The sequence below is a fragment of the Takifugu flavidus genome, chromosome 13 (genome assembly GCF_003711565.1).
Source record: "Takifugu flavidus isolate HTHZ2018 chromosome 13, ASM371156v2, whole genome shotgun sequence".
NCBI classification, from domain to species: domain Eukaryota; kingdom Metazoa; phylum Chordata; class Actinopteri; order Tetraodontiformes; family Tetraodontidae; genus Takifugu; species Takifugu flavidus.
The window spans coordinates 11,537,270-11,564,145 of record NC_079532.1 but is presented as its reverse complement, the minus strand read 5'-3'; the positions used below and the strand labels follow the sequence as shown (position 1 = coordinate 11,564,145).

Below are 26,876 nucleotides of genomic sequence, written 5' to 3'. Positions count from 1 at the left end.
TTGAAAGGAAGCGGAGCCGGTTAGGATGTGATGGAGCTCTGAAATCTCCCCTCACGTCCTGGCGGTGGGCTCGAGGCGTGCGCGCGTGTGTGTGCACGCGTGTAGGGGGAGACTCAACTTATGCGGCATCTTGTGGAAACGTCCCTGTCCAAGGTCCTGAAATCTGCTTTCCCAAGCATGCGTCATGTGACTTCACCCAGCGCTGCCTAGCTCAGCACGCAGCCTCCTGCTTTCTGGAGATTTTCATGTGAGAAAAGGACAAACCCCGAACCCCTTCCCCCCCTTTGCGTTCCGCGCTATTTAGACCGGGTTCTTCCTTCTTTTTTTTAATGCTCTCCGTTCTCCTTGTTGATTCAGACGTGGACTCTTAAAGCGCATGGAGTATGGCCCCGGATTTAAGGATGCTGGACTTTGATTTCGTCCCTCTTTTTCTTACTCAGATACCAGCGCGGTGAACGCGTCTGACGGAGCGGAAGAGCCCGCCGGTGCTGATCCGCTAACAGAAAGTCAAGCGCTTCTCTCTCTTGATTTTATCCGTCTCCCTCGGCGACTTGAGAAGGATGTAACGAGCGATCCACCCGGTGCGGCTCCGAGCGTCCACAATCAAAAATGCAGAAGGGAATACGGCTCAATGATGGCCATGTCACCTACCTGGGGCTTTTGGCAAAGAAGGATGGTACGAGGCGAGGGTGCTTGAGCAAAAAGAGCTCTGACAACACGAAATGGCACACAAAGTGGTTTGCTTTGTTACAAAATATGCTCTTCTACTTCGAGAACGAGTCTAGCTCTCGACCCTCTGGATTATACCTGTTGGAAGGATGCATATGCGACAGGGCGCCTTCGCCGAAGCCCTCGCAGTCAGCCAAGGAGTGTTTGGAGAAGCAGGTATGGAGTGCGTGCGTGCGCGCAAACACACACACGGCCGTCCTCGCTCGGTGTTTGGCTCCCCCCCAGCGATCGTGTTAAAATATTGACAAGCTTTACATTCAATGCAAATTTGCTCTGCGCCTTAACCGCCTTTGAACTCTATCGCAGTCCCCAACGTGCGCTTTATACGCATATATGTTGCGGTGACCTCGAACGCAGCACAACAGAGGAGCACGCGTTTCCACACTGCTGTATGGGTCGTTATGTAATCCTTACATAGAATTAACGATGGGGTAACAATATAACACCTCATAACATCGCAGCGGCGCTGGCTGATGCGGTGTTTTGCAGCAGAGGAACCAGCGCCGTCCCTTCCTCCGCACGGTGCCATTTGTTGCGTTTGCAGTCAGACCGGTGGGATGTTGTGACTTTCGGTCATCATCTTTTCGATGTTTTAGGGCGGATAGTGATACAGTATACCTGCTCCTTCCAATAAAACGTGCAAAAAAAAGAGAAAAAGTTGTTGCCTCAATGTTTCCATCTAGTGGACGGTGGTGGAACTGCGGGCTGAGGGAACAGCAGGGCGCCTCTAAACAGCTCTTAAATACATCAGACGACCTATATGAAACACTGGAGATTGCGTTTATACTGCACCTGGTCTTTGCTTTATGCTATTGTTAACCATTTAATTTAGTCTATTTTAATGGAGACGTCACAAATGTTATAAATGTATAATGTCATCAAAAGAAAGACCTTAATATGTGTAGTGAACACAGAGGAACATGGGTTTGAAATGGCCGTCCTGTTATGGTGAAGGTACAGTTGAGCAGCATAAATTGCCGCGGCCTCCTCCTCCTCCTCTTCCCTCTTCCCTCTCCAGGCTGTGTGCCTGACTCTGTTGGAAGGACTGCGTTTCAAAGTGCATCCAGGCTCTTCCTGTGAACAGCTGCCTTTGTGCTGACACAGCAGATTGCAACGCAGCGGCTAATATTGTCTTCTGACAGTTACTTTGAGCCTCCCTGAGATATTCCCCCCCCCCCCCCCCCCCCCCCCCCCCAGTGTGCTTCCGCTGAAGTGCACCATAAAGAAATATAAATTCGTCGCAGTCTTTGGAGAAGACAGCTGAGTCTTCCTGCCTGATCAATCCCGTTGGCAGAGTGAAAAACACCAAGACATGCACCCGTTATGAATGTCTAATCTGGCTGATATGATGGGCTGCTGAATACTCATAAACATCCTCAACAGAGGGGGAATATATCACCTCTATCACTAACCCCCACCTGGATTTACGCTTTTGCAACAACATTTGTGCAATCCGCCATAATCCCCACATTCTGTTTATCCTGAGTTAGTGTGAAAATGATAATGCGTCGGAGCCCGGGGTTTCTATGGCAACCCTTATTTGCATCCTAAAGAATGATGCAGTTGGAGGAGGTGGGGGTAACTGGGAGAGATAGCGTGTCGCACTTCTCCCATTAATGCCAGTGGGCTAAATTTGTTCCTCGTGGTACTGCGGAGGGGTCAGAGTCCATTTATAGAAAACCGAGCTTGTTGTCCACCTCAGGCACAAAGATGAACCCCAGAATTCCAGAAAAGGAGGCAAAGCTTCATCATTTGATGGAAGCTGGAAGCTAATTCTCTCTAATTTAAAGCCATCGAAATTGAGTCTCTTTATAGGACAGTTCATGGATTGTTGGCATCTATGACCCATTTCATAATGCGCGTTAAGAACGTTGTTTTACAGCTGTTTATCACTTGCAATTGTCCATTTAGAGAGCAAAAACATCAATATTTATCTCTCATTATACACCACTAGAAATACACTGATGTGAATTTTGCATGCAGTAACTAAGCATGTTTAATACATCCTAATTATTAGGTCATTATATCACTGTTCAGATCAATACTGATTAAAGGTGCATGACTCAGGCATAAACACAAAGCAGACTGTGCATGTGTTTAATATTGCCTCACATCAGACACTCGCCGCACTCTCAGAGAGATCATGAGGGAAAACTACAACAACTCGCAGGCCCCTCTGCCAGGAATAGATTTTCTTTGACGGTGCAATGAATACCTAATGAATGTGAAGACGGAAGAGCACTCAGCCGTGAATAATGATCAGCTGCAGGTTGATAGGTGCCTGTTGAGCACCAGGCCAAAAGATTGGAGGCCGGTCAGCTTCACTTCAGGGAGATTTGGGCCTCATTTGCTCCAATGCTGAACACGCTTTGTTTTAATGCAAACTGCTGCTTTACTGTTACGTAAGAACAGGAAATGTAGGCTGCTGTTTAGCATGTGTTATATTTAAATGGAGGAAATAAAATGGAGGAAAGCAGTTACAGTATTATTATTATTATTACTGGTATTAGTAAGTTGAGCTTTTAGTTGCTGGGAAATGTGTGAGAGCTGAGCTGAGAGAGGTTTCCCTCACCGTGCTCCATCAGTGGCGCTGGTGGGCGAGGGAGATGCGGCTTCCCCGGGTCCTGTGTGGTTTTAAATCACCCGCTTGATGTCTCCAGCAGCGAGGCAGCGACACAAACATAAAATAAATAAATAAAGAAATCTGCGGAGGAGCTCGACTTGAGCCTCTCTAGGGCAGATTTAGCCAGCTAAAAGCGGTCGCTGCTGTCGAGACCACGCAGAACCCGGCGAGAACATGTTGGGATGCTGAGAGTCTCGCTGGTTTGTTCGCTAACCTCCCCTTTTTTATTCGTTTCAGTATTATTTCACCATCAGCTTCACCCACGAAAACCAAAAGGCGCTGGAGTTGCGCACAGAGGACGTAAAGGACTGCGATGAATGGGTGGCTGCGATTTCACATGCCAGGTATTCCAGATGTTGGCCCGTAGCAGATGTGGATTCGTTAGAATGATGAAGGATGACCCAACTTTGTTGATACTCTGATACACTGATGTTCTCTGGGTGTCCACGCTTCTGTGTTGCAGCTACAGAAACTTGGCCAATGAGCACGAGAGTCTGATGCAGAAGTATCTTCATCTGCTTCAGATTGTGGAGACGGAGAAAACTGTTGCTAAGCAACTTCGACAACAGATAGAAGATGGGGAAATAGAGATTGAAAGGCTGAAGTCTGAGGTAATATTAGCTGAGAGATTCCACCAATTTGAGGAGAAAGATTTAACAAAGGAAATTAAGACTGTTTATGTTGAGGTTGTTTGTCCGGAGGATTAACAATAAGGCTGCCCAAATAAATAAACAAGCCAACCTTCCATCCTGTTTTGGCAAAAATGATCAGAATTAGATTTTTGCCGTGCCTAATCAGCCCTGCAGCCACCCATGGATGTGTACGTGCGCTCGGCCAACAATCCAGAGATACTCTGAAATGAGATGTGGCGGGGAAAAAAGACCTAAAATAAGATAAAATAAATCATGTGAGTCAACAAAGAAATCTAGCTAAAATACATCAATATACCAGACAAAGTAGCAGACCTGTAGCTATATACAAATTAGCATAATTCATACCTGGAAATAGACGTTGTAATAGAATAATACTATACCACAGAGGAGCGCACCGCCTGCCATAGTAGAGAATAGCCAGAATCTTTGATCATGTTTGTCACAGGTTTGTACAAAGCAAACCCGTTTGTGTCCCTGTGATACTGGCGTGTGTATTCTTCAGAGGGTCACTTTCATATGCAAATCCGATGTTGCATATCAAATAAAGCTGCATATGCATGTTGTCAGCAGGCGAAGGAAAGGTGCCTCCGCCCGAATGGCTCATGGCCCCTCTGGGCTGTTTATGTCATCACCACTGGCAACATCTGGAGGGGAATTCAGGAAGCGCAGTGGTTAGCACAGCAGCCTCATGAAAAAGAGGTGTCAGGTTAGGCTCCAGGTTGGACCTTACATGGGGTGTTTAAAGTGAGTGTGAGTGTGTGTGTGAATGGTGTGTGTGTCCTGTAACTGGTGCACCAACTGTTGGGATAGATTCAGCTGAAACGATGCAATCAAAGGGCCAAGATAAAAGACAACTGAGGAAGAATATCGGCTGTGAGGTAGTGGCGGCGGTGAAGTGAGCACAGCTCGAGCGCTGAGGCTAAAGTGTCAGCCGACGGCGGTGACGGGTTCTGCGCCGTTAACTCTGTCACTGTGTTTACGTTCTGGTAAAGTAAGTGGGAAGAAGCAAAGTAAGTGTGATCAAACCGGCTTCTGACTGCCTCCCTGGCAGATCGCCGGGCTGCTCAAAGACAACGAGAAGATCCACGCCAGCCCCGCAGCCGCCCCGTCTGACGATGACTCCGAGATCAAGAAAATCAAAAAAGTAAAGGCTGAATCCCTCCTCTGCACTTTGGGTCGCGACCGATTCAGGGTCTAAGAAGCTGACCGGAGCTGTTTTCAATTCCAGGTGCAGAGCTTCCTCAGAGGCTGGATCTGCAGGAGGAAGTGGAAGACCATTATCCAGGACTACATCCGCTCGCCTCACGCCGAGAGCATGAGGAAGAGGAACCAGGTGGTGTTCAGCATGTTGGACTCGGAGGCCGAGTACGTCCAGCAGCTTCACATCCTGGTCAACAACTTTTTGAGGCCCCTCCGCATGGCTGCCAGCTCCAAGAAGCCCCCGATCACCCACGACGACGTCAGCAGCATATTCCTGAACAGGTGCGGACCAATTAGCTTAAACGTTAACATGTCTCCTCAACCTTCATCCGTCACAGTGAAACGACACATTTTTAATTTGTCCCACAAATCTTTGGATGTTTCCTGGAGACGCAGATGCGTGAAAAGCCCTCTTGTTGGTATTTCAAGCTTACGAGCTGGAAACGCAACCTGAGGAATGATTGTGGAGGAGCAGAGACGTTCCGACGAACCAACGCAAACGAGCCCGTCGACGATTTATTCACTTTCTTCACTGCATCCGTTGTGTTTTGTATAAACAAAGCGCTGATTTTCCATTTTAAAGACAAAGTTTTCCTTTGACTGGTTTGAGAATTTTGTATTTGCTGTGGTGGACAATGATTAATAAAACTCCCCCCTCCCCTCTTTTTTTTCAGTGAAACGATCATGTTTCTACATCAGATATTCTACCAGGGCCTAAAAGCCAGAATAGCGAGCTGGCCGACGTTAGTGCTGGGTAACCTGACTGTTCTTCACCCTTTCACAGATTGTTTTCATGTATCGGTCATGAACAGAGGTCGTAACCACTCCGTGTCTCTGTAGCCGACCTGTTTGACATCCTGCTGCCCATGCTGAACATCTACCAGGAGTTTGTGAGGAACCACCAGTACAGCCTGCAGATCCTGGCTCACTGCAAGCAGAACCGGGACTTTGACAAGCTGCTGAAGCAGTACGAGGCCAAGCCCGACTGTGAGGAGAGGACTCTGGAGACCTTCCTGACCTACCCCATGTTCCAGGTTTGATAGTGCCGCTTGTTCTGCCCACGTGATCCCCCACGGATCTGGGATGCATTGAATTGTTTTGAATTAAAAAGAAGAACGAGGAGGACTCCAATGATCTTTACTCTTTGGGTCTGTCCTGTTCTGTGTTCTATGAGTCCTGCTCACTGATCAGGAACAGGAACAGCAGGCGGCCGTCCGCCTTTCCGCAGAACATCCCTGTAGTGTTTTTCGTGTCTCCTGAAGACAGTTGTTTTTCCAGCTTTAATAATGGCTCCGTTCTGGTGAGCCATGCAGTTTCCTGACAGTCTGCTCTGCTGGGGCCTTCTGCAGGCTATGCTGTGTTGCTAATAAATTTTGCTGATGATTGCTAGATTGGGTTCTCTGCTGATCCACTTCTCATTAGTGTACACGCGCCCGGATATATTCCTGCGTGTGCACCATTGTGGGTACACTTATTTATGTGTGACTCCCCTGTTGGTTTCCATCATGCCACTGTAGATCCCTCGCTACATTCTAACGCTCCACGAGCTCCTGGCACACACGCCCCACGAACATATAGAGAGGAATAGTCTGGACTATGCCAAGTCGAAGTTGGAGGAGCTCTCCAGGTACTTTTAATTGATCTAAATAAAAATTATTTATTATTTACTTGGAAGTGTCGACGTGTGGGAGGACGTAATGACTAATAGAACAGATATGATATCAAAAAAGCATTTACAGGGAGAGTCGCCGCTCCATCCAGCATTACAAAAATAATGAGGAGTCCTTCTGTTCCTAGAATCATGCATGACGAAGTGAGCGAGACAGAAAATATCAGGAAGAACCTGGCAATCGAGCGCATGATCGTGGAGGGCTGCGAGATCCTCCTCGACACCAGCCAGACTTTTGTGAGACAAGGTAACTCCCGCCAGCGTGCATCCTCCCGCCTCACATCCAAATTAAGGAGATGTTTTCCAATATTTCCCTTTGTCCTTGACTATCTTCCACTCACGGCGGCATCTTCATCTTCTCCTCCATTTCAACAAACCCTTGTATTCCCACATTAAGGGTCTCTCATCCAAGTACCCATGAGTGAGAAGGGCAAGATCACCCGTGGGCGTCTGGGCTCTCTGTCTCTGAAGAAAGAGGGAGAAAGGCAGTGCTTCCTCTTCTCCAAGCATTTAATCATCTGCACCAGAGGTTCTGGAGGAAAGCTACATCTGACCAAGGTGGACGGCAGTATCAAATGTTTCTAATATTATATCCAAAGAAAGAATCTCTTTGTTTTTGGTTTGCATTTACTTCGCAAAGTAGCCAATTACTGCAAAAGGACGCGTCAGAGCTGAGCAGATGAGTCAAAGTGGTGCAACAAACCTCGCTGTGAAGCTCAGCTGAGAGAAGGAACATATACGTTCTTGTATTTGCAGAATGGAGTTGTCTCGCTAATAGACTGTACACTCTTGGAGGACCCCGAGGGGACGGACGACGAGTGTGAGTGTTTAGTCCATTCCATCCTCGCAGAGGGGGACAGTGTTGAAAATGTAGAATAATTGGATCGGAACAACATTTAGGTTGCTTGGCATTTCCAGAATGAACCTACGGGTCAAACTGTTGATCAAGAATTTGATGAAGTTCGGGGGGGGGGGTAAAACGTGAGCAACAGATTAGAGTTTAATCAGAGAATTTAGTGTTTTATTTTGATTTATTCACTCACACATACTCATAGCAGAGATAAAACATCCTAAAATGACTCTAACTGCAATTATGGTGCAAACAACGTGCTAAATCTGTGAAAATACTGGTTATAATTGTTGTTCTACAGTAATAATGCTTGTACTTATAACATTAAATGGTAATTATTTTATGTCTGGACCAGGTCATAACAGTCAAGGACACTGAAATCTGAGGATTCAAAATGATAAAACAAAGATATAATTCCCCCCAAATCACAATAACAAATAGCATTAAAATAAATGAATACAAAGGATTAAAAAAAAAGAGAATAACTTTAACTGACGTCATTGTGATTTTTGCCCTGAAGCCAAATCGGACAAGACCGGCCAGGACATGGAGCACCTGGACTTCAAGATTGTGGTGGAGCCAAAGGACAGCCAGTCATTCACAGTCATCCTGGTGGCCTCCTCCAGGCAGGAGAAGTCTGCCTGGACCAGTGACATCAGCCAGGCACGTCAACCCGAATTAGAGTCTGCAGCATTCAGACGAGAGGACGTTGGCAGGAAGCCTGCGCGCTACAGAACTCGCTAACATCCCCTCTGCTCCATCCGTCCCACAGTGCATCGACAACATCCGCTGCAATGGGCTGATGATGAACGCCTTCGAGGACAACTCCAAAGTCACAGTCCCGCAGATGATCAAGTGAGCCGCGGTTACATCGGCGTCGCCTCTGAATCGCCGCTTTAAAAACGTCCAACCGCCTTCTGTCTTTTGCCCGAGCAGATCGGATTCGAGCCTGTACTGTGACGACGTGGACATCCGTTTCAGTAAGATGATGAACTCCTGCAAGGTGCTGCAGATCCGCTACGCCAGCGTGGAGCGCCTCCTGGAGAGGCTGACCGACCTGCGGTTCCTCTCCATCGACTTCCTGAACACCTTCCTGCACTCGTACCGCGTGTTCACCACCGCCGACGTGGTGTTGGACAAACTCATCACCATCTACAAGAAGCCCATCAGTGCCATCCCCGCACGGTGAGCGCCAACAGACTCGCGCGCTGTTGAATTATTTACAGCAACGGGCAAATAAATCTGATCTGCTCGGCGTCCTTTCACGCCTCAGCACGCTGCTGCATAAAGATGAGGCCGAGACACGCTGTGCTTCTTTGTCCTCTCATTCACGCGGCGCATATAAAGAATCCAAGAGTCTCGAAGGTCGAATGTTTAGGTTAACTGTGTTTGTCGGCCCCTGCAGCCTCCAGGGCGGGTTCCTAATCCCAACCCTAACACTATATTGTCCCGCTCTTGTACCGAGAGCGAACTTTTACAATGTTAGGAATGCTAGCGTGGCCCAAATGGATGTTAGCAGCCGTTGCGATGAGCACTTTTTCATAAACCCACACAGCAGCACAGGGAGAATGGGCACATTAGTGTCCATCTGAATGTGTAACATGTACGGCAATCTGTCAGAAACACAATAGAATGGGCTTGCTTTTCATCTCTGAGGAGAATATTGACTATTCCAGAAGCTGGATTTGAATTTTAGTCATCAAATTAAAGTGCTTTCTGCTGAGAAAGTCGTCCTTTGTGAAAGACACCGTAGGTAATTGTGCGGGAATGTTTTCCACGCATCAGCCGTCGACGTGGCAACACAAACAATAAGGCTTCTTTGGAGGAATTGAAACAGATTCAGAACAAACACTGCAGCACGTGTGAGACTGGAAGAGCTTCGTGTACACGTTTATTTTAGAGGAACGTGAACGTTGAGACGACCTCACCATGAATGCGTGCATTTATGTGCGTCAAAGGCAAAAAAAAAAAAAAAGTCCATTCTCCTCTGGCTGGTGGGAGCATCTCAGATAGGCTCCCCTTCTCTATGGCAACCAACCTCAGTGGTGCAGGACCCCCACATCCCCCACCCTCCCACCTTCCTTTCTTGCCTGCAAAAGATCCATACCGCCGAAGCGCCGCTCCAGAAGCGGCGGGTCGGGCTGCGAGGATCGGATCGCCGGGGAGCTCCCCCCGTGCCCACGCCCTGCCGCGTGCTCCCCTGTGGCAGCTGTCATGTCACTGAGACACCTACACTCGGCTGCGTGTGTCAGCAGTGGCCATGCGCACAATGTGCTATTTATGGGAACCCGTGAGGTCGCCAGGAGGGTGGCATGGAGTGGGAGAGCATTTGTGCAACACTGCGGATTGTACCCTGCTCCGAAGTGATAAGTGCACTGGTCGCTAACTCGGCTTGTTGTGTTCTTCCAAAGGTGCTTTGTGCTTTGCTCCTGATCGCATTGTGTGTAGTTACCAAGTGTCATGGAGATGATACCTCCCCCGGTTGAAATGCGTGCGTCCTCCATTGTTTCAGGTCTCTGGAGTTATTCTTTGCCAGCAGTCAGAACAGTAAATTGCTGTACGGAGAGCCCCCAACCTCCCCCAGAGCCAGCAGAAAGTTCTCCTCGCCCCCTCCTCTCGCCATCGCCAAAAACTCTTCCCCCAACCGCCGGCGCAAGCTCTCCCTCAACATCCCCATCATCACTGGGGGCAAAGCTCTCGACCTGGCCGCCCTCAGCTGCTCCTCCAATGGCTATGCAAGCATGTACTCCTCCATGTCCCCCTTCAGCAAAACCACTCTGGACATCAACAAACTGTACGTGTCCAGTCCGATTGCGAGCAAGATCCCGGATGAGGGAGAGGACAGGAAGGACAAGACGGAGGACGCTCCAGTGTCCAAGCAAGGTAAATCAGCCGAAGCAATCTGTTTTGACAGTTAGCTGTGCTAATCAAACGGACACTGATTGATTATTCATATCGCCTCACAGATCTCTCAGTGCGGGAAGAAAGCGACAACGATCCGAATCAGAGCGATGACGCCGATCCAGAGGCGTCTCCCACCAAGTCACCAACCACCCCAAAAAACATCAAATGCAAAAACTCCTCAGGTACATTGTGACCTAGATATGTGGATTGAAAATAGCTGTGACTATCCAGGCTTTAAAACTGCATGCTGGCATGACACCTGTACCTGATGCCTCAGCCGCTTCGCCGCGCTGCGGCACATAATAAACAAAGAGCCTGTGGCTCCACTGATTTGGTATTTTTACAGGCTTTCAATTAGAATTAAAGCTTTCACTCGGGGTAGAAATGGCAAGGACATCATGTGGAAGATAAATTGTTCGGTAGTGACGATTGTAGCCAAGGCTTGGCTGCAGTAGGTGCCGGAAAACTTGTGTCATAGCAACTACATCAAGAGCGTGTTTTCCGTTCCGCCCCCAGTGAAAAGGCTGTTCCACTGGAGCCGCGATGATCTGTCCCTCAAAAGTCTTCCCAAAAAAAAAAAAGCCTTTTCATTTTCTTCGAAAAGCCTCGATCAGAAATCATTTAGAGACACGGGGAAGGGTCTCATATGCTGCAGCATTCTGAGCTGCTTACGATCTGTGCGTGCTCCCAGGGTTTAAACAGAACAGACTACAGAGAATCTGTTGATTCCTCTGTTATGCTGATATTTGGTGGCTATATTTAGCTGCAACCATCTTGAATATCAAAGCCTCATGTAAAGGAAAATCTGGAGGGAAACACTTCTGTGGGTGTACAGCGCCCCCTAGCGGAGGCTTTTAGAAGCAGTCAGCAGCCATGCTGCAGTCGGAGCAGTGATATTAATAGTGCTCAGTACAGATTTGACTCAGAGTTAATGTAAATATAACTGGTGATCACCTCTCAGATGGTCTTATATGGCACCAGAATGTGCCTTATGTTCCTGCTTTTTTCCCCCTCTGCAGAGTTCTCACTGTTTTCCTACAACAACGGCATGGTGATGTCCTCGTGTAGAGAGTTAGATAACAACCGCAGTGCCCTGTCTGCTGCCTCCGCCTTTGCTATCGCTACAGCTGGAGCCAATGAGGGCACGCCTACAAAGGAAAAATATCGGAGGATGTCCCTCGCCAGCACTGGTACACACTGCCCCTCACTTTTTAATTTGCACTGCAAGGTGCCATTTTAACGAACTCGGCCGAGCACAAGATGTACAGCGGCTCTGATTTGAATACAATTTAGGTGGAAAGGTTCCCCCGATCGCGCCGCTCTCTAGGGTTGAAGCGGTTTGTAGAAAAGTTACACAACCTGTAATATATTTCCTGCAGGGTTCCCAACTGATCAGAGAAACGGTGACAAGGAGTTTGTGATCAGGCGGGCTGCGACCAACAGAGTGCTGAATGTCCTGAGGCACTGGGTGTCCAAGCACTCTCCGGTAAATCCTCCCCACCAATTCACACATACTTTGTATATTCTTAAACCAGCCTTTAGACTGAAGGACACAAAGGTGGTGGTTTAAATATAAGCAGCTTAATTGACCTTGTTTCAACACCATTATGTGTCTGGCGTTGGTCCTTTTACAGGATTTTGAGACCAACAATGAGCTGAAGACAAAGGTTATTGCCTTCCTGGAGGAGGTTATGCATGACCCAGAGCTGTTGACCCAAGAGAGGAAGGCAGCCGCTAACATCATCAGGTGCTGCTCTCAACCCCCCATTTGCTTGTAACCCTAATCCTAGTAGTAAATTATGTAATTCCGGCTTTAAATGTCTTTTATTTTTCGTGGGGGGGTTGCATTCTGACAGAACTCTAACTCAAGAAGATCATGGTGACAACCAGATCACCCTTGAAGATGCAACACAACTGGTCAGTGATGGGCAGGAGCTCTGATTGAATCTCAGTCACATGGATGCATCATCACCGTAACGTTAGTTCCACCCAAGTGTGATAATCCAGGTGTGGTGTTGTTCTCTTGTGTCCGGTAGGTGGGGGGGGAAGCCGAGCCCTTCGAGAGCCACTCCGCGCTGGAGATTGCAGAACAGCTCACTCTGTTGGACCATTTGGTGTTTAAAGTCATTCCATATGCGTGAGTATCCTCATTTCCAAGAGTTGTTGGTCAAAAAGAGCCCATCAGTTCCCTTTTCCTTCCGATCTTTTTACCTTACAGGGAATTCTTCGGACAAGGCTGGATGAAGAACGACAAAAATGAGAAGACGCCGTACATCATGAGGACCACGAAGCACTTCAACGACGTAGGTTCCTTTGGGCAGAACCGATGCACCTGAGTCCTGCAGGGTAGCATCCATCCGTCTTTATCTCCCTACCAGATAAGCAACCTTATTGCTACCGAGATCCTGCGCTGCGAGGATGTGGTCACTCGGGTGGCGGTCATAGAGAAATGGGTGGCCGTGGCCGACATCTGCCGGTGTCTCCACAACTACAACGCCGTGCTGGAGATCACCTCCTCGCTCAACCGCAGCTCCGTGTTCCGCCTCAAGAAGACCTGGCTCAAGGTGTCCAAGCAGGTGCGCGTCAGAGCGGATCAAAGGTTCTGCTTCCTCACGCGCTTCCTGTTAACTGCTATTCAAACTAACCTTTTCCACCAGACGAAAGCGTTAATCGACAAGCTGCAGAAGCTGGTCTCATCAGAGGGGAGGTTCAAAAACCTGAGGGAGGCTTTGAAGAAGTAAGTTCAACCCAAGGACACGCCGTACTCGGTTTCATTCTGGATCGATACAGCAAACACGCCAGTACGGGTGCAGCATGTGTCTTGTTTTCCCACCAGCTGCGATCCCCCCTGCGTGCCCTATCTGGGAATGTACCTGACCGACCTGGCTTTCATCGAGGAGGGGACGCCCAACTACACGGAGGACAATTTGGTCAACTTCTCCAAGATGAGAATGGTGAGCTTCCCTCCGGGCCGCAGGGGCGTCGACGGGCTTTGATCGCAGATGCTGACAGGCTGCTGTCGCGGTTGCTTTTGCAGATTTCGCACATCATCCGAGAGATCAGGCAGTTTCAGCAAACGGCGTACAAGATCGACCTCCAACCAAAGGTAAATAAAGCACGTTTGTCCAGACCGGCTGTTAAAATGCAATGTTTGGACTAATAATTAGGAGGCCGGTGTTTGAGGTTTCATCAGCACCTGCGGTAAATCTAATATGCTGCAACGAATGAACTAAAATGGCCAAATAAATAAATAAATATATGCTACGTGAGATTACAGCATTTATGTCAACTGCACCTAAAATTAGGTGCACCTTCCGCCCAAGGACATCATGTAGTACAGGCTATTTAGGGTATATTTTTTTCTGTATTTTCTAAAGTTAAATTAAAGACCGAAGGGGGGTAAAAACAGATGTCTTGTCAGGCAGATGTTTTCATCCAGCAGAGGGCGATAGAGAGGTGTTTTAATGTCGCTCATCTATACATTGCTGCTATCATGCACTCACACCCAGGAGGATTTTAGAGTATCTGAAAGCTACATGGAACCATCAAAACCAGAAATTCCCTAAACGTCTGTCTTCTGTGTTTCAGGCTGCCCAGTATCTGTTGGATCTGAGCTTTGTTCTGGACGAAGAGAGCATGTATGAAGCCTCACTCCGAATTGAGCCTAAAGTGCCCAACTGATGGGGAAGGGGGCCTCCACACTATCGTCACTGTTGATTTAAACATCATTTCACATTAAATGTTCTGTACAGTTGTACACGTTTAAGATCTTTGCTTTTCTGTACAGTAGATGTTTGCTGACACAAATTTGTTCCCTGTATGTTTCCTTGGTTGTTGTTCCTACTTTTACCATGATGCCAGCTGCTTTGGGAATTCTTTTTCTTTCTTTGGGGAACTTCACGCATAATAAGAGAGGTCACTCTGGCTGTACACAGACGTGCCTTCATAGTGACCAATGACATTATTAGCACCATTTTATACTGTCGACTTTGCACTTTCTGAGCAGTTGTGCTGCCGCTCATCGTTCTCTTTGAGTTTTATCGATGACTACGTTTCTCCGCAAACGATGTAGCATTGTAAAAAGGTAATTGCATCCAACCAGGTAAAAGAGCAGAGAGAAAATAATCACTATATTTATAGATAAAGAACAAGAAGTAAAGCAAAGAATCTAAAGCTCAAGTGCTTCCCAAACCGGACGAGAGGGAACTGCATCTTCATTTCATCTCTGGCCACAACTTTAAGGGTTCCTGGCTTCCAGCACATGGTTCCGCGCATTATTTCAAATTTGGCGACGTGTAGACCAGCTCAAGCGCTACAGAAATCTCAACCAAAAACAAGTCTCCTGATACCGACTGCATGCTCTGTTTGTTGTTGAGGGACTAGTTTAGTTGTATCACATACCCACACCTCTACCTAAATGCAAATGCTTTTATTCTGAAGTTTATCGGCTCACCATTCCTGTGAGCACCATTTTTGTCCGTCGCCATGTCATTAAAGCCAACAGATGGTCACAACATTGTGTCTAAAAACAGTAGATATGCAAGCATAAAGTCAAACTTAATTACCAATCAAGTTAATAATCACCAGATATCATCGGCCTTTTTGTTCTTGGTATTATCTCCAAATATTTATTTTCAGAACTTTTTCCTGCTGAAGCATAAAATATGAAAGAGCTGGTTTTTACAGACCATACTGGGAACCTCTGATCTTCTGTATATGTGTCTTCAATATCCCAAAAAAAAACGATACTACTCAATGTGTTTTTATGTTTTAAAGCAATAACACTCCTTATTAACCCAAGGTGCCGCCATGCCCGACACCTCAAACACCTCAGTTTATTTAATGGAACCAGCTATGCCGTGTGATAGCACAACGATTTCTGTAAATTGCTGCTAAGTAAGGCAAAAGTATATTAATCTAAATTTACTGTTAGACTGAAATTGCACCGGTACAGCAATCCCAAATATCACCTTTTTCTGTGCTTTATTTCCAAAAGAACAAATGGAGAGTGTTGTACCTTCAGGTTTGGCGATACTTGTGTCGAGTTTCAAGGTTATTGCTCTTCTGTAATTAAAAGACAATCTGTCCTTTTTTTTTGCTGTTCCAGTGATTGTGGAACGTGACTATACAGTATATCACTCTGTTATATGCATTGCTGTTGAAAAACTATGATAAAACATATGTGAATGACCTCTGCCTGCAGCATTCAAACACTATTTTTGTAGTAGTATAAGAGAGAGTGACTTGCTCTTTATATGAACATGGGATAGTATTTTGTACTTTGTTGTTATTTCACCTCACTGAAATGTGCTGTACATTTTGTAGATGCAACCCTGCATATTTCTCAATGTGGAACTGTGTAATCCTAACAAAAGAAAATGTGTCTCAAGCTAAAACACAAGATGCTACAACAGTGTGGTCCTAAAACCATGACTTAGAGGTAGGAGATAACCTAAAAGTGTTTTGCATTTATACTGTAATCCTGTCTATAACCATTTATGTTAGCAGGAATATAGTAACGTAGTGCTTATTCTGTGAATATTTGTATGTATTTTTACTATGTATGTACAGTACACTTTTGAAACTCATACGACAGGCATGTGACACCCTCACAAACAAATGCTATATATACTGTATACACTTCTACATGCACACACTCTTATGAAGTATATCAACAAATAAACAATTTGCCGTTAGCAATATCCAGTGGTATGAAAATTATCTTTCAACCCTCCTGTTTCCACACCTTAAAAAAAAAATAACCCTCTGTTTTGTAAGAAAAACAAAATGAAAATAGGACAAAAGAAAAGTAATGATGACAACTTAACCGCCCATATGTTTCACAGTTGCTTCTTGCTAATAAATTAATTTTATATCAGGGGAATCTGGTGTGAAGTTTATTTAAAGGCAACGGATCAGATGGGGAACCAGGTTCATACTGGGAATTTTTCTGAGCGTTTGTTGGGATGCGGGTCCTCCTGATGCAAACAGCTCCCCCTTCTGGACATCAAGAGTATTACATTCGGGCAAGTTTCCTGTTTTATGGCTCACTTTAGGAAGAAAAAAAAATCTGACACATTTATTTATATATTTGCAGCAATGGGGGGGCTGTCCCTGGAAGTTAAATCCCACCTGCATTTTTAACAGAACATCCTGCTTCTTGTATTGGTTTCAGTCACGGGTTGTTTTACGGGCTTTTCCCCGATTGGTTGCTCCAGACATCCATTGTGCATTATTCTGCCGCTCCGTCCGGACTCTTCCTCTTCCTCTCTGTCTGATTGACCGATCATGGCACTCGCACTGATTTTGTGGGCTTTTATTTCAGTATCTTCAGCCTTTCACCTGCTGCAACAAGGTAGACTTCTTTGATGTGATGTGTTTTTTGTGCTCAGAACCCGTAGTTGCCTTTGTAGCTTTGTATTCTTCACTTTCACTTTCACGTTCTAAAGCAAAATATCTACTTGTCAACAGTTTAATTGACTCTTGCACCATTTATAATTTATTTTCCAACGCAGATGAACGAGAGTTCAGATCATGGATGGCGCTGGTAGGTTGAATTGAATCCGCTGATCAAATGTATCAGAATAAAATCAGTGTAAAATCATGCGTCCACTTCCTGCAGCACAACAAGGCGTACGTGAAGGACTTCGACCAGAGACTGCAGATATTCACTGAGAACAAGAGGAGGATTGACAAACACAATGAGGGAAACCATTCTTTCACCAGTAAGACCGTCTTTGGAACATGCATCCACTAAATCTTTAATGGAGAATAAATCAATGATGCGTTTAATCTCCTGCTGCAGTGAGGCTGAACCAGTATTCAGACATGACTTTTGCTGAGTTCAGGAAGCATTTCCTCTGGGCTGAACCACAGGTAATGTCTGCTGTACACAACAATAATAATAAGATTAAAAAAAATAACTTTCTTTTTTTGACTGTTTCATCGTTGTCATTGCAGAACTGCTCTGCCACAAAAGGCAGTTACATCCAAACAAACAGCCCACACCCGGAATCTATCGACTGGAGAAAAAAGGGAAATTACGTGACACCTGTGAAGAATCAGGTCAGGCGAGTTATGCAGAAAAAATCCCTCCTGTGACCACTTCCTTGGTACAGTAATAATCCTGACGGTGGCACTATCACTTCCTCTAAAATCACAAGTGGTGCACAAATCTTGTATCTTTTATGTTATAAACAGGCTTCTGCCTCTGTTAGACATTTTCAAGTTCAATCTTCTGCTCTGCACAAACGTAATCATGTGGAGTTTGTAGGTTTAGATCCATGTCTTTCGTGCACCAGTTCATATACACGCCATGGGAGATCTGTTTAGATGTATTATTGGATCTGTCGTCTCTTTTTCGGTTTTAACAAACAGCTAATATATAAATAAAATCTGCCTTTTTCGTCCTGGGTTTGTTCCCCTCGCTGCAGGGAAGCTGTGGTAGCTGCTGGACCTTTTCCACAACTGGCTGTCTGGAGTCCGTAACGGCCATCAACGGCGGGAAGCTTGTCCCCCTGGTGACTGATGTTTCCTTAATGCAAAACATCCACCTTGTGTATCAACACAGCTCCTTTGACCCCTCGGAAATATTTACTGTCACCTTCAATTCTTACATTTATTAGTCAGAACAACAGCTGGTGGACTGTGCGCAGGACTTCAACAACCATGGTTGCAACGGGTGAGTGGAACATTTACACCCTCCTCTGGTACTTTGAGTAGTAGCATGCTGACAATAATGGTTCTTATTTTGATCTAGAGGTCTTCCAAGCCAAGCCTTTGAATACATCAAATACAATAAGGGACTGATGACTGAGAGCGACTACCCATACACAGCCTTTGTAGGAACAAAATGGCCCAACACGTTCTAAAGAATATTACAGAACACGCAAAGGCGTTGTCCTTTATATACAGTATTCCATTTGATTTTGTGTCTGTTCATCAAGGAGGATAAATGTGCCTACAAGCCAGAGCTGGCGGCTGCTTTTGTGAAGAACGTGGTTAACATAACTGCTGTAGGTCAACTTTGGAAACAGTGGTTTTAGGCTTTCTGTTGGTCGGATAGAGTAAATAAACACATCTTGCTGTTGCAGTATGATGAGAAGGAAATGGAGGACGCTGTTGCCACTCGCAATCCAGTCAGCTTTGCCTTTGAGGTGACTTCTGACTTCATGCATTACTCAAGCGGCGTTTACTCCAGGTGAGATGACGTCACTGGAATATTTCGATTTTGGATGTGCAGACAAGAAAAGCTTCTGTCTCAAGCAAGGGTAGATGTTCCTTGTTGTTGTTGTTTTTCACTTTTTAACCCGAAGAAATTCAACTCTTTTCCCTTTTAGCTCAACGTGCCACACCACCACAGACAAGGTTAACCATGCAGTGTTGGCAGTTGGGTATGGGAGTGAAAATGGCACTCCCTATTGGATAGTGAAGAACTCGTGGGGACCCGGCTGGGGGCAAGATGGGTAACAATCGAACTTTATTTCCTGTCCTACACCAACATACAGTATGGCTAAGCCAAATGGATTGTAATGTTTTTATTTTGTTTTTATCCCACGCAGATACTTCCTTATCATGCGGGGGAAGAACATGTGTGGACTAGCTGCTTGTAGCTCTTTTCCTGAGGTGTGATGACTGTGTTCAGATGGCTAGAAAAGGGAACAGAATCAAAACTTTTGACTAGCATGTTGTGATTTTGTATATGGGCTAGAATATGTCCAATATTAACAATATTGCAGTTACATCAGGAAATGTGTTCATTATGAAAATTAGTTTCTGTGAAATCATCAATCAAGTCTATAATATCTCTTTCCTTGACTATAAGACACATGATCTATCCAAACAACCCTGGAAACTGAGTCTATATACAGTGATTATGCTTAATGTTTAAAAATTAGGTGCGACCAAATCATTGTAGCTTTTGGCTTTGTGAAAACTTTAAAAGGAGTATGTGAATAAACTCTCTGCAAAGATAAATAATTCATTTGTCCTTATGTTTACATAGTCAGGAGGAAGTGAGGTGGCCCTAAACTGACTAATTGTCAATCATGTAATCATTGTAACATTGTGTTTCAACTTCACACATAATCAGAATGATGATTAAAGTGATATAATGGAAATTATTCATCATATCTATGTGAGACATTTCAGCAGTTTATCCAATACCATCGCATTTGTAAAAACAACGTTCAAGGTCACTTTAAAGAATAAATACATTCAGGAAAATTAGTTGTATATATATATATTTTTAGATTACTTAGAATTAACGACAGCATTTGCACATTTCTCTTTGACACACGTTGTGCGAAAGATACTACATTTCCCAGAATCCCATTGGCCAAATCATTTACCATTGCATGATTTTCATTGGCCAATAAAAGTCGCGCGGGCGCTTAATTTCCGTCATAATAGTCATAACAGAGCTAAGACTATGCCGCTATATGCTGTAAAACTCTACAAGTGAGCTGGACTGAAATGGTCTATAGGCCAGCGGAGACACAAACTCATGTCAACTATTTAATAACTTGTGCCACCGAGAACAGTGCTGGAGAAAGTAGTCGCTGCATCCCGAACGGAGCTCAGCTAGCTTAGTCGCTAACCCCTGTGGCGCTTCTTACCACTACCATGTCTACTCTTCCTCAAAATAACTTGAAGGAACAGCTGGCGAGGCACAGCAACTCGGCTCAAAGCAAACTGTCCTCGACTAAACCCAAAACGGGGTAAGTGAACAGTGAACAGACCAGGGAAATAATGCAAGCTAACACTTAGCATTGATCTGTCAGGTGCGCTAACGGACTCGCAGACTCTTCCTACTAATTACCAACCTGCATTAGAATGCATAGTGTTTTTATTATTTCATCTAGAGAACGTGTCTACTTGGAAACGGAGTCTTTAGCTGCCTTATAACACGGAACTACAGAGCTTTCGTATTTGTATTATACAGAGGAGGTTTTTCTGTTAATATTCTTTGCAATTCCATCAATATTTTACCTGCAGGCAGAACATGTGAAGTGAACAACACCTTTCTTTTTCTCTCCTCTTCCAGGCCCTTTTCTTTTAAAAAGAAATCCTCATCTGTAGCAACTAGGGTGGAAATCCCAACCAAGGTAAACAACGTATTCAAAAGCAGGGATGTCAATGTGTGTAAGAACAATTTGGTGACTCAATCTCATTTAACATTTTCAAACAAGCTTGAAAGATCTAAAAAATCCAAAATCGACACCACCTTCCCCGTAAATTCAAAAGCCAAGTCGGACTCCATCGATAACCGGCCTCCTTCAGGTCCAATTCCCTCAGCAGGGTCTGCTAAAGTGGCTACAACTAAATCGGACATTCACTTTGTTAATGGAACGCCAGCCAGTTCCTCAAGTTTAGATGCATCTCTGGGATTTCAAGACAATGACTGGGATGATTTTGATGATTTTGATTTACCAGTCAACGGAAAAAATGTCTCATATAGTTCAGAAAAATGTGAGCTGAGCACTGAACCTGTACCACCCCCCAATGAGGAAAAATCCTCCTGTACAGGGAAGGGAAACAATGATATGTCAGTCACGGAACCAGACACCAAACTTTTGGGAAAAGAACAATCTTGTGCAGAATTAAACGTATCGGAACACAGTGTCCAAGTAGCTGCAGATTCACGGGGACCTGATCCGGACCAAGAAGACTGTTTATTCGGCGATTCTCCGGTGAGACCGAGCAGAAGGCGTCGTACTGTTCATACAAAATCTGTCCTGAACAATAGTGACGAGGACGCTGGGGAGGAGCCTCTTAAAGAAGCAAAAGGTAACACATTGTTTCTGACACTGTTCACAATTTAGCCATTAAAAATAGCGTGTTGATGTTTTGCATGGTGTGTTTTCTTTAGAGACGAAAAGCTCCTGGATGGAGTCAAAGGTAATAGAGCTTGATGACAACTCGGAGCCTGAAAATGACCTCGACTTCATACCTCCTTCTCCAGTTACTGATGAGATAGCCTCTGCTTTAGCCACACGGTTAGTTCTCCTAATTAACGGTTTGTCAGTCACTGTTTAATGGTCAGAGACGTACTTGTGTACATTATTGAGGCTGGATGCTAAGAAAATGTTATACCGTTTGTTAAAATTAGACAAGAGACACATTGGAGAGTCATTACTAAAAATTACATTCACCATGTTTTTCATACTTTAAACTTTGAGTGAAAAAAGACAATGTTTATATATTTTTGTAGAGTATATTGGTAACTACTATTATGAGACGTTGCTTGGCTTTACATTTATATATCTTGTATCAGTATTTCCATATTGACTGTTGTGACTTTAACTGCTTTTAGTTCAGTTTCACATCTTTTCTTTAGAAACAGATCAATGTCGGCTGGTTTTGAAAGTCAAATCAGTCCCAGCGTGGCAGCACATGAGCCCCCTGACCCCCCTTCAAAAGTCAAAACAAGTGGGTGGTTTTCTTTGTAATTTTTCCTTTTTGTTTTTTTTAAATTTTACTTAATAACCAAATTATTCAAGACATCACTGCTCATTAAAGTGATCGTTGCTCCTTTCTGATGCCAGATGAGCAGCTCTCCAGCATCATGGAGTCCATTTGCGCCCTGGTGGATTCCATCCCCGAGCATGAACTAATAGCTCTGTCTTGTGGAAGTGAGCTTTTGTTGAAAAGGGCTCAGAGGTTTGTATGAGTGGAACATGGTATTAGGGATGATATTCAATCTGCTGTCGGTGGGGTGACAATTATGTCTCTTTCATCCAGGAAGAGGATTCTTGCAACTGGTGGTGGCGGTTTATTAAGGATGCAGCTGCCAGACAGCACAGTGATAAATGAACCCAGCTCTAAGGGAAATTCCTGTTATAGCAGTGCTACATCAGGCATCTTCTCCTCCCGGTACTCTGCACCCTTGGACTGTAGGAACCCTCCACAGACGAGGAGATCTTCATCAATATGTGTTGACTATGACTCGGATCACTCTGACAGCATCATTCATGTCGAGCCCCTGGCTAGTACGAAGAGCACGGCCGCGCACGTGGACTATGATCACTGTGACTCTCCCACAACTGATCCTGTAAAGAACGCTCATTTAAATTTCTCTAAGAACAATAGCGCGGACCCGGACCGTTCAGATGGCTTCTTATCACCAAAGAGGCAAGAGATTCCCCTCGGGAATGTTTCGCGAACATCAGCCACGGAAGGCATGGAGCAAGACGATTTCTACATCGACGACTTTGACATAGATGACTTGAACGAATCCGACATTCCGAATTACTACGAACAATCTCCGTCTTTGTCTGGAGTTTCGCAAAACCCCGGCGCCACCAATAGGACAATAAAAGAGGGAGGACCAACCAAGTCTCAGTGGCAGAAGAAACCCACAACGCCTCCATCCACACCCAAGCCTTTAAACATCTCCCCTGGTAAACAATTCAGAAAATGTGCTTTTATATGTCGGAGAACCTCTTTGGTGGTTGTTTTTTTACACATTTTACTCACTTTTTTGCTTCCAGAACCCACATTCAGAAACCCCGCACATGAGCACTTCAGAGGATTCAACTTCCACTACTCCCAGGAGATGATGAAGATCTTCCACAAACGCTTTGGCCTCCATCAGTTCCGCTACAATCAACTAGAAGCAATTAACGCAACGCTGCAGGGAGAGGACACGTTTGTTTTGATGCCTACAGGTAAAATACATGCATTCACCTGTTGGCTCATTTCTGTTGCACAGATATTCTGAGAGCCTCCAGATATTTGAATTGGTCACAGTCTTCTCCTTAATCCCTGTGTTAATCTTTTTTGTAGGTGGAGGTAAAAGCTTATGCTATCAGCTCCCTGCCTGTGTGTCGCCAGGTGTCACGGTGGTCATCTCTCCTCTCAAATCTCTAATCGTAGATCAGATTCAGAAGCTGACCACATTAGACGTAAGTGTGTTCACGCCCGCTTTCTGAACGGATCGTGAGAACCTTCTGACTCATGTCAAACCTTTCAGATCCCAGCAACAAGTCTGTCAGGTGATTTGGGGGAAAGAGAGGCGGGGAGGATCTATATGCAGCTCTCAAGGAAGGAGCCTATTGTTAAGCTGCTTTATGTCACACCGGAGAAGGTGGGGGGGCTTTTCTTAAATGTCAGAATAATGTTTTCATGATTTCTGTAAAGGAATTAGCTGTGACTGGTTTGAATCCTTTTGCCCTCAGGTGAGCGCGAGTAACAAGCTGATCTCTGCGTTACAAAACCTGTACGAGCGAGGCCTTCTGGCCCGGTTCGTCATAGATGAGGCCCATTGCGTCAGTCAGGTGTGTTCTTGGATTTATACGCAAGCTGCAGCACCCTTTTAAAGTCATTCCTCTTAATCGGACGACTTTATATCCGTCAGTGGGGCCATGATTTCCGCCCAGATTACAAGAAACTTCACGAGCTACGCAAGAAGTTCCCTCAGGTGCCCATGATGGCGCTGACGGCGACCGCCACCCCCCGTGTTCAGAAAGACATCCACAACCAGCTCAATATGAATCGGCCACAAGTGTGCGTCCCTCATCCCAGACTGTGCGTTTTGTATCCGTCATCATCGAATCCGAAAGCTTAAAACATTTTTTTCCGCCGATATTTCAGGTTTACGATGAGTTTCAACAGAACCAACCTGAAGTACGCTGTGCTGCCCAAGAAACCCAAAAAGGTGGATGAAGATTGTATCAGCTGGATCAAGAAGCACTACCCACGTAAATAATTACTAATTACAGTCCTGCATCTTTTGATTTCTACGTGGAGTTTGTCGTATTTAATTGAGAAACTTGGTTGAAACGCCGATTTGCATAGTTTGTGTTCCATAAATTGGCCCGTCTGCGTCTCAGGTGACTCCGGTATTATTTACTGCCTGTCCCGCAACGACTGCGACGCCATGGCGGAGAGTCTGCAGAGAGCAGGGTTACAGGCTCTCTCCTATCACGCAGGACTGAGTGACGGCAACAGAGAATATGTGCAGACAAAGTGGATCAATCAGGACGGCTGCCAGGTCGGCGCTTAATACACAAAACAGTCCTTGTGGATTCTCGGAGCTCCTCATATTAAGTCTTTTGCCCGTTAGGTCATCTGTGCCACCATAGCGTTCGGAATGGGCATCGACAAACCCGACGTGCGCTACGTGATCCACGCCAGCCTGCCCAAGTCTGTGGAAGGTTATTATCAGGAGTCTGGGAGGGCAGGCAGAGACGGAGAAATCTCCCATTGCATTCTCTTCTACTCCTACGCTGACGTCCACCGCATCAAAAGGATCATCAGCAGTAAGCAGGCCAGAGCGTTCTCCGATTAGAGGAACTCCTCAGCACAATTAAGTGTGTTTTTGTCAGTGGACAGAGAAGGAGACAGTCAGACCAAGGCGACCCACTACAACAACCTTCACAGCATGGTGCACTTCTGCGAGAACAGCATGGAGTGCAGAAGAATTCAGCTGCTGGCTTATTTCGGCGAGCTGAAGTTCAACAGGAGCTTCTGTAAGGAGCACGCGGACGTCAGCTGCGACAACTGCGCCAAACCCAACGTAGGGAGCCTCCTCGCCCGGGTGTATCGCCATAAAAAATGTCTCTTTGATTGAGTGGGCGTGTTTAAATGTTTGTGCGTGCAGCAATACAAGATGAGGAACGTTACCGAAGACGTGAAGAAGATCGTGCGGTTTGTTCAGGAGAACTGCGAGAAGGTTGGAACGCGGTATGGCAGGACCCCTCAGCAGAACCGGCTGACCCTGAACATGCTCGTGGACATCTTTATAGGTAAAACAGATAATTGAGCGTACTTTGAAACCGGCAAATCTGTAAAAAAGTGTGTTTTTTTTATTCAATCAGGGTCAAAATCTGCCAAGGTGCAGACAGGAATGTACGGGATGGGTGGTGCCTACTCCAGGCATAATGCTGACCGCCTGTTTAAAAGGCTGGTTCTGGACAACGTCCTGATGGAGGATCTCTACATTACTAATGGCGGCCAAGCGGTGTGTTACATTTCTGCTGGACCCAACGCCACCAACGTGCTGTTTGGACAGATGCAGGTGAACGAATGGTTCCTAGAAATACCTGAGTGTTTTTGTGGGTCGTTGATGGTGCTTTTTTTCCAACACAGGTGGAGTTCTATGAAACGGAGAGCGCTTCCAGCATCAGGAAACACAAAGCCGCTGTGGCCAAGAATGTTTCCCAGAGGGAGCAGAAGGTCCAGGAGTGTCTGGAGGAGCTGACAAATCTGTGCAAGCAGTTGGGCAAAGCGTTCGGCATTCACTATTACAACATCTTCTCCACTTCCTCGTTGAGAAAGATAGCCGGTAATGTCTGAAGCCGTTAAGATGGCCCGAATCTCTCTGCTGTGGAGGTGGGAGTTTTATTTCTTTGCTAATTTTTCAATCACAGAGAAACTCTCCAGTGAGCCTGAAGAACTGCTGCAGATCGACGGTGTGACTGAAGACAGACTGGAAAAATACGGAGCCGAAGTCATCCAGGTCCTGCAGAAATACTCGGAGTGGAAGCTTCCCGGTGGGACAATCAGCCCTAGTTCCTGGCTCCTCGTGTCCTCTTACAGTTGGGTGTATAATTTGATGTTGTCCCTGTAGCTGCGGAGCAAACGGCCCCTGATGGTGACGGGTGGATAGACACGAGGGCAGGGCGCATCGATTACAATGAGGGAGAAGAAGATGACACCGAGTCCACCTACTTCAACCAGCCGGCGCGGGGACAGAAGAGAAAGAAAGCTCCGTTCTTCAAGTACTCCAAGAAGAGAAAAGGATACGGCAACACGGGCTCCAACTCTAAAGGGTCTGTAGTCTCACGAGTTCGTCATAGCTTAAAATACTCGTCTCCCCATCGCTGAGATTTCCTTTTCTTTGCTGCTGTGCTGTGGATACAGCACCAATCAGTCGTGGTCATCAGGCTCCAGAGGTGGATCTAAAGCTGCCGGCAGGGGGCGCAAGAGCCCAGCAGGTGAGGCACCTGCCAGCAGGAGGCCGGGCATCATGAGCCTCCCGACGCCTCAGACCAATCAGAGGGCTTTCCTTAAACCATCCTTCTCACACCTTGGTTAGTCCCATCCCGTGGACCAAACGTTCTATTTTCCATCACTAAACCAGCTGCTCATTGAAAATGTCTATTTATTTCTGTCCAGTCCTCACTGTGTTCGGATGGAGCATTATGTTTGTTTGTAAATGTATTTCCCTGTGATTTTTATATTAAAACCATTTTATATGCGATCAGTTCACATCTGTAAATGCATCTGTCGCGTAAGAGAAAAGAC

The 26,876-nt window shown here is 45.7% G+C and overlaps 3 protein-coding genes across 4 annotated transcripts; all 3 read left to right on the top strand.

The window, feature by feature from the left end:
* The first annotated feature begins 72 nt into the window (after nt 1-72).
* Nucleotides 73-16,330, top strand: rasgrf1 (Ras protein specific guanine nucleotide releasing factor 1). Its single transcript, XM_057052798.1, has 27 exons — nt 73-885; nt 3,590-3,696; nt 3,816-3,963; nt 5,057-5,149; nt 5,234-5,487; nt 5,880-5,959; nt 6,046-6,239; nt 6,723-6,832; nt 7,003-7,121; nt 7,272-7,432; nt 7,631-7,694; nt 8,245-8,387; nt 8,497-8,579; nt 8,661-8,909; nt 10,237-10,607; nt 10,691-10,810; nt 11,648-11,818; nt 12,008-12,114; nt 12,263-12,375; nt 12,485-12,545; nt 12,665-12,765; nt 12,847-12,931; nt 13,007-13,204; nt 13,286-13,365; nt 13,465-13,582; nt 13,666-13,734; nt 14,217-16,330. Exons 1-27 carry the CDS (start codon nt 610-612, stop codon nt 14,307-14,309), a joined length of 3,768 nt encoding a protein of 1,255 aa, XP_056908778.1. The 5' UTR covers nt 73-609; the 3' UTR covers nt 14,310-16,330.
* A 424-nt stretch (nt 16,331-16,754) lies between these two features.
* Nucleotides 16,755-19,607, top strand: ctsh (cathepsin H). The gene is made up of 12 exons (XM_057052808.1): nt 16,755-16,983; nt 17,144-17,175; nt 17,251-17,353; nt 17,434-17,504; nt 17,589-17,693; nt 18,062-18,148; nt 18,254-18,309; nt 18,388-18,469; nt 18,575-18,643; nt 18,722-18,828; nt 18,968-19,093; nt 19,190-19,607. Exons 1-12 carry the CDS (start codon nt 16,917-16,919, stop codon nt 19,257-19,259), a joined length of 975 nt encoding a protein of 324 aa, XP_056908788.1. The 5' UTR covers nt 16,755-16,916; the 3' UTR covers nt 19,260-19,607.
* Nucleotides 19,608-20,000: 393 nt separating this feature from the next.
* Nucleotides 20,001-26,832, top strand: blm (BLM RecQ like helicase). 2 transcript variants are annotated; one of them, XM_057052797.1, is made up of 22 exons: nt 20,001-20,347; nt 20,674-20,734; nt 20,819-21,416; nt 21,499-21,625; nt 21,967-22,058; nt 22,175-22,289; nt 22,371-23,029; nt 23,120-23,296; nt 23,415-23,533; nt 23,602-23,715; nt 23,807-23,905; nt 23,986-24,134; nt 24,222-24,328; nt 24,461-24,621; nt 24,694-24,889; nt 24,956-25,146; nt 25,231-25,375; nt 25,448-25,647; nt 25,719-25,914; nt 26,000-26,122; nt 26,200-26,401; nt 26,493-26,832. In XM_057052797.1, exons 1-22 carry the CDS (start codon nt 20,253-20,255, stop codon nt 26,665-26,667), a joined length of 4,101 nt encoding a protein of 1,366 aa, XP_056908777.1. In that variant the 5' UTR covers nt 20,001-20,252; the 3' UTR covers nt 26,668-26,832. The 2 variants fall into 2 exon arrangements, with proteins under 2 accessions (XP_056908777.1, XP_056908776.1); XM_057052796.1 differs by having other exon boundaries at nt 20,674-21,416.
* The last annotated feature ends 44 nt before the right edge of the window (nt 26,833-26,876 follow it).

Excerpts from the sequence above, each read along its gene's own strand:
- rasgrf1 (XM_057052798.1), top strand. The coding sequence starts at position 610 with ATGCAGAAGGGAATACGGCTCAATGATGGCCATGTCACCTACCTGGGG. Across the intron at positions 10,811-11,647 it reads CAAATGCAAAAACTCCTCAG|AGTTCTCACTGTTTTCCTAC; the intron begins GTACATTGTGAC and ends CCCCCTCTGCAG. Across the intron at positions 12,546-12,664 it reads TTGAAGATGCAACACAACTG|GTGGGGGGGGAAGCCGAGCC; the intron begins GTCAGTGATGGG and ends TGTGTCCGGTAG.
- ctsh (XM_057052808.1), top strand. The coding sequence starts at position 16,917 with ATGGCACTCGCACTGATTTTGTGGGCTTTTATTTCAGTATCTTCAGCC. Across the intron at positions 18,644-18,721 it reads ACGTGGTTAACATAACTGCT|TATGATGAGAAGGAAATGGA; the intron begins GTAGGTCAACTT and ends TTGCTGTTGCAG. Across the intron at positions 18,829-18,967 it reads TCAAGCGGCGTTTACTCCAG|CTCAACGTGCCACACCACCA; the intron begins GTGAGATGACGT and ends TTTCCCTTTTAG.
- blm (XM_057052796.1), top strand. The coding sequence starts at position 20,253 with ATGTCTACTCTTCCTCAAAATAACTTGAAGGAACAGCTGGCGAGGCAC. Across the intron at positions 24,135-24,221 it reads AATATGAATCGGCCACAAGT|GTTTACGATGAGTTTCAACA; the intron begins GTGCGTCCCTCA and ends CCGATATTTCAG. Across the intron at positions 25,648-25,718 it reads TGCTGTTTGGACAGATGCAG|GTGGAGTTCTATGAAACGGA; the intron begins GTGAACGAATGG and ends TTTCCAACACAG.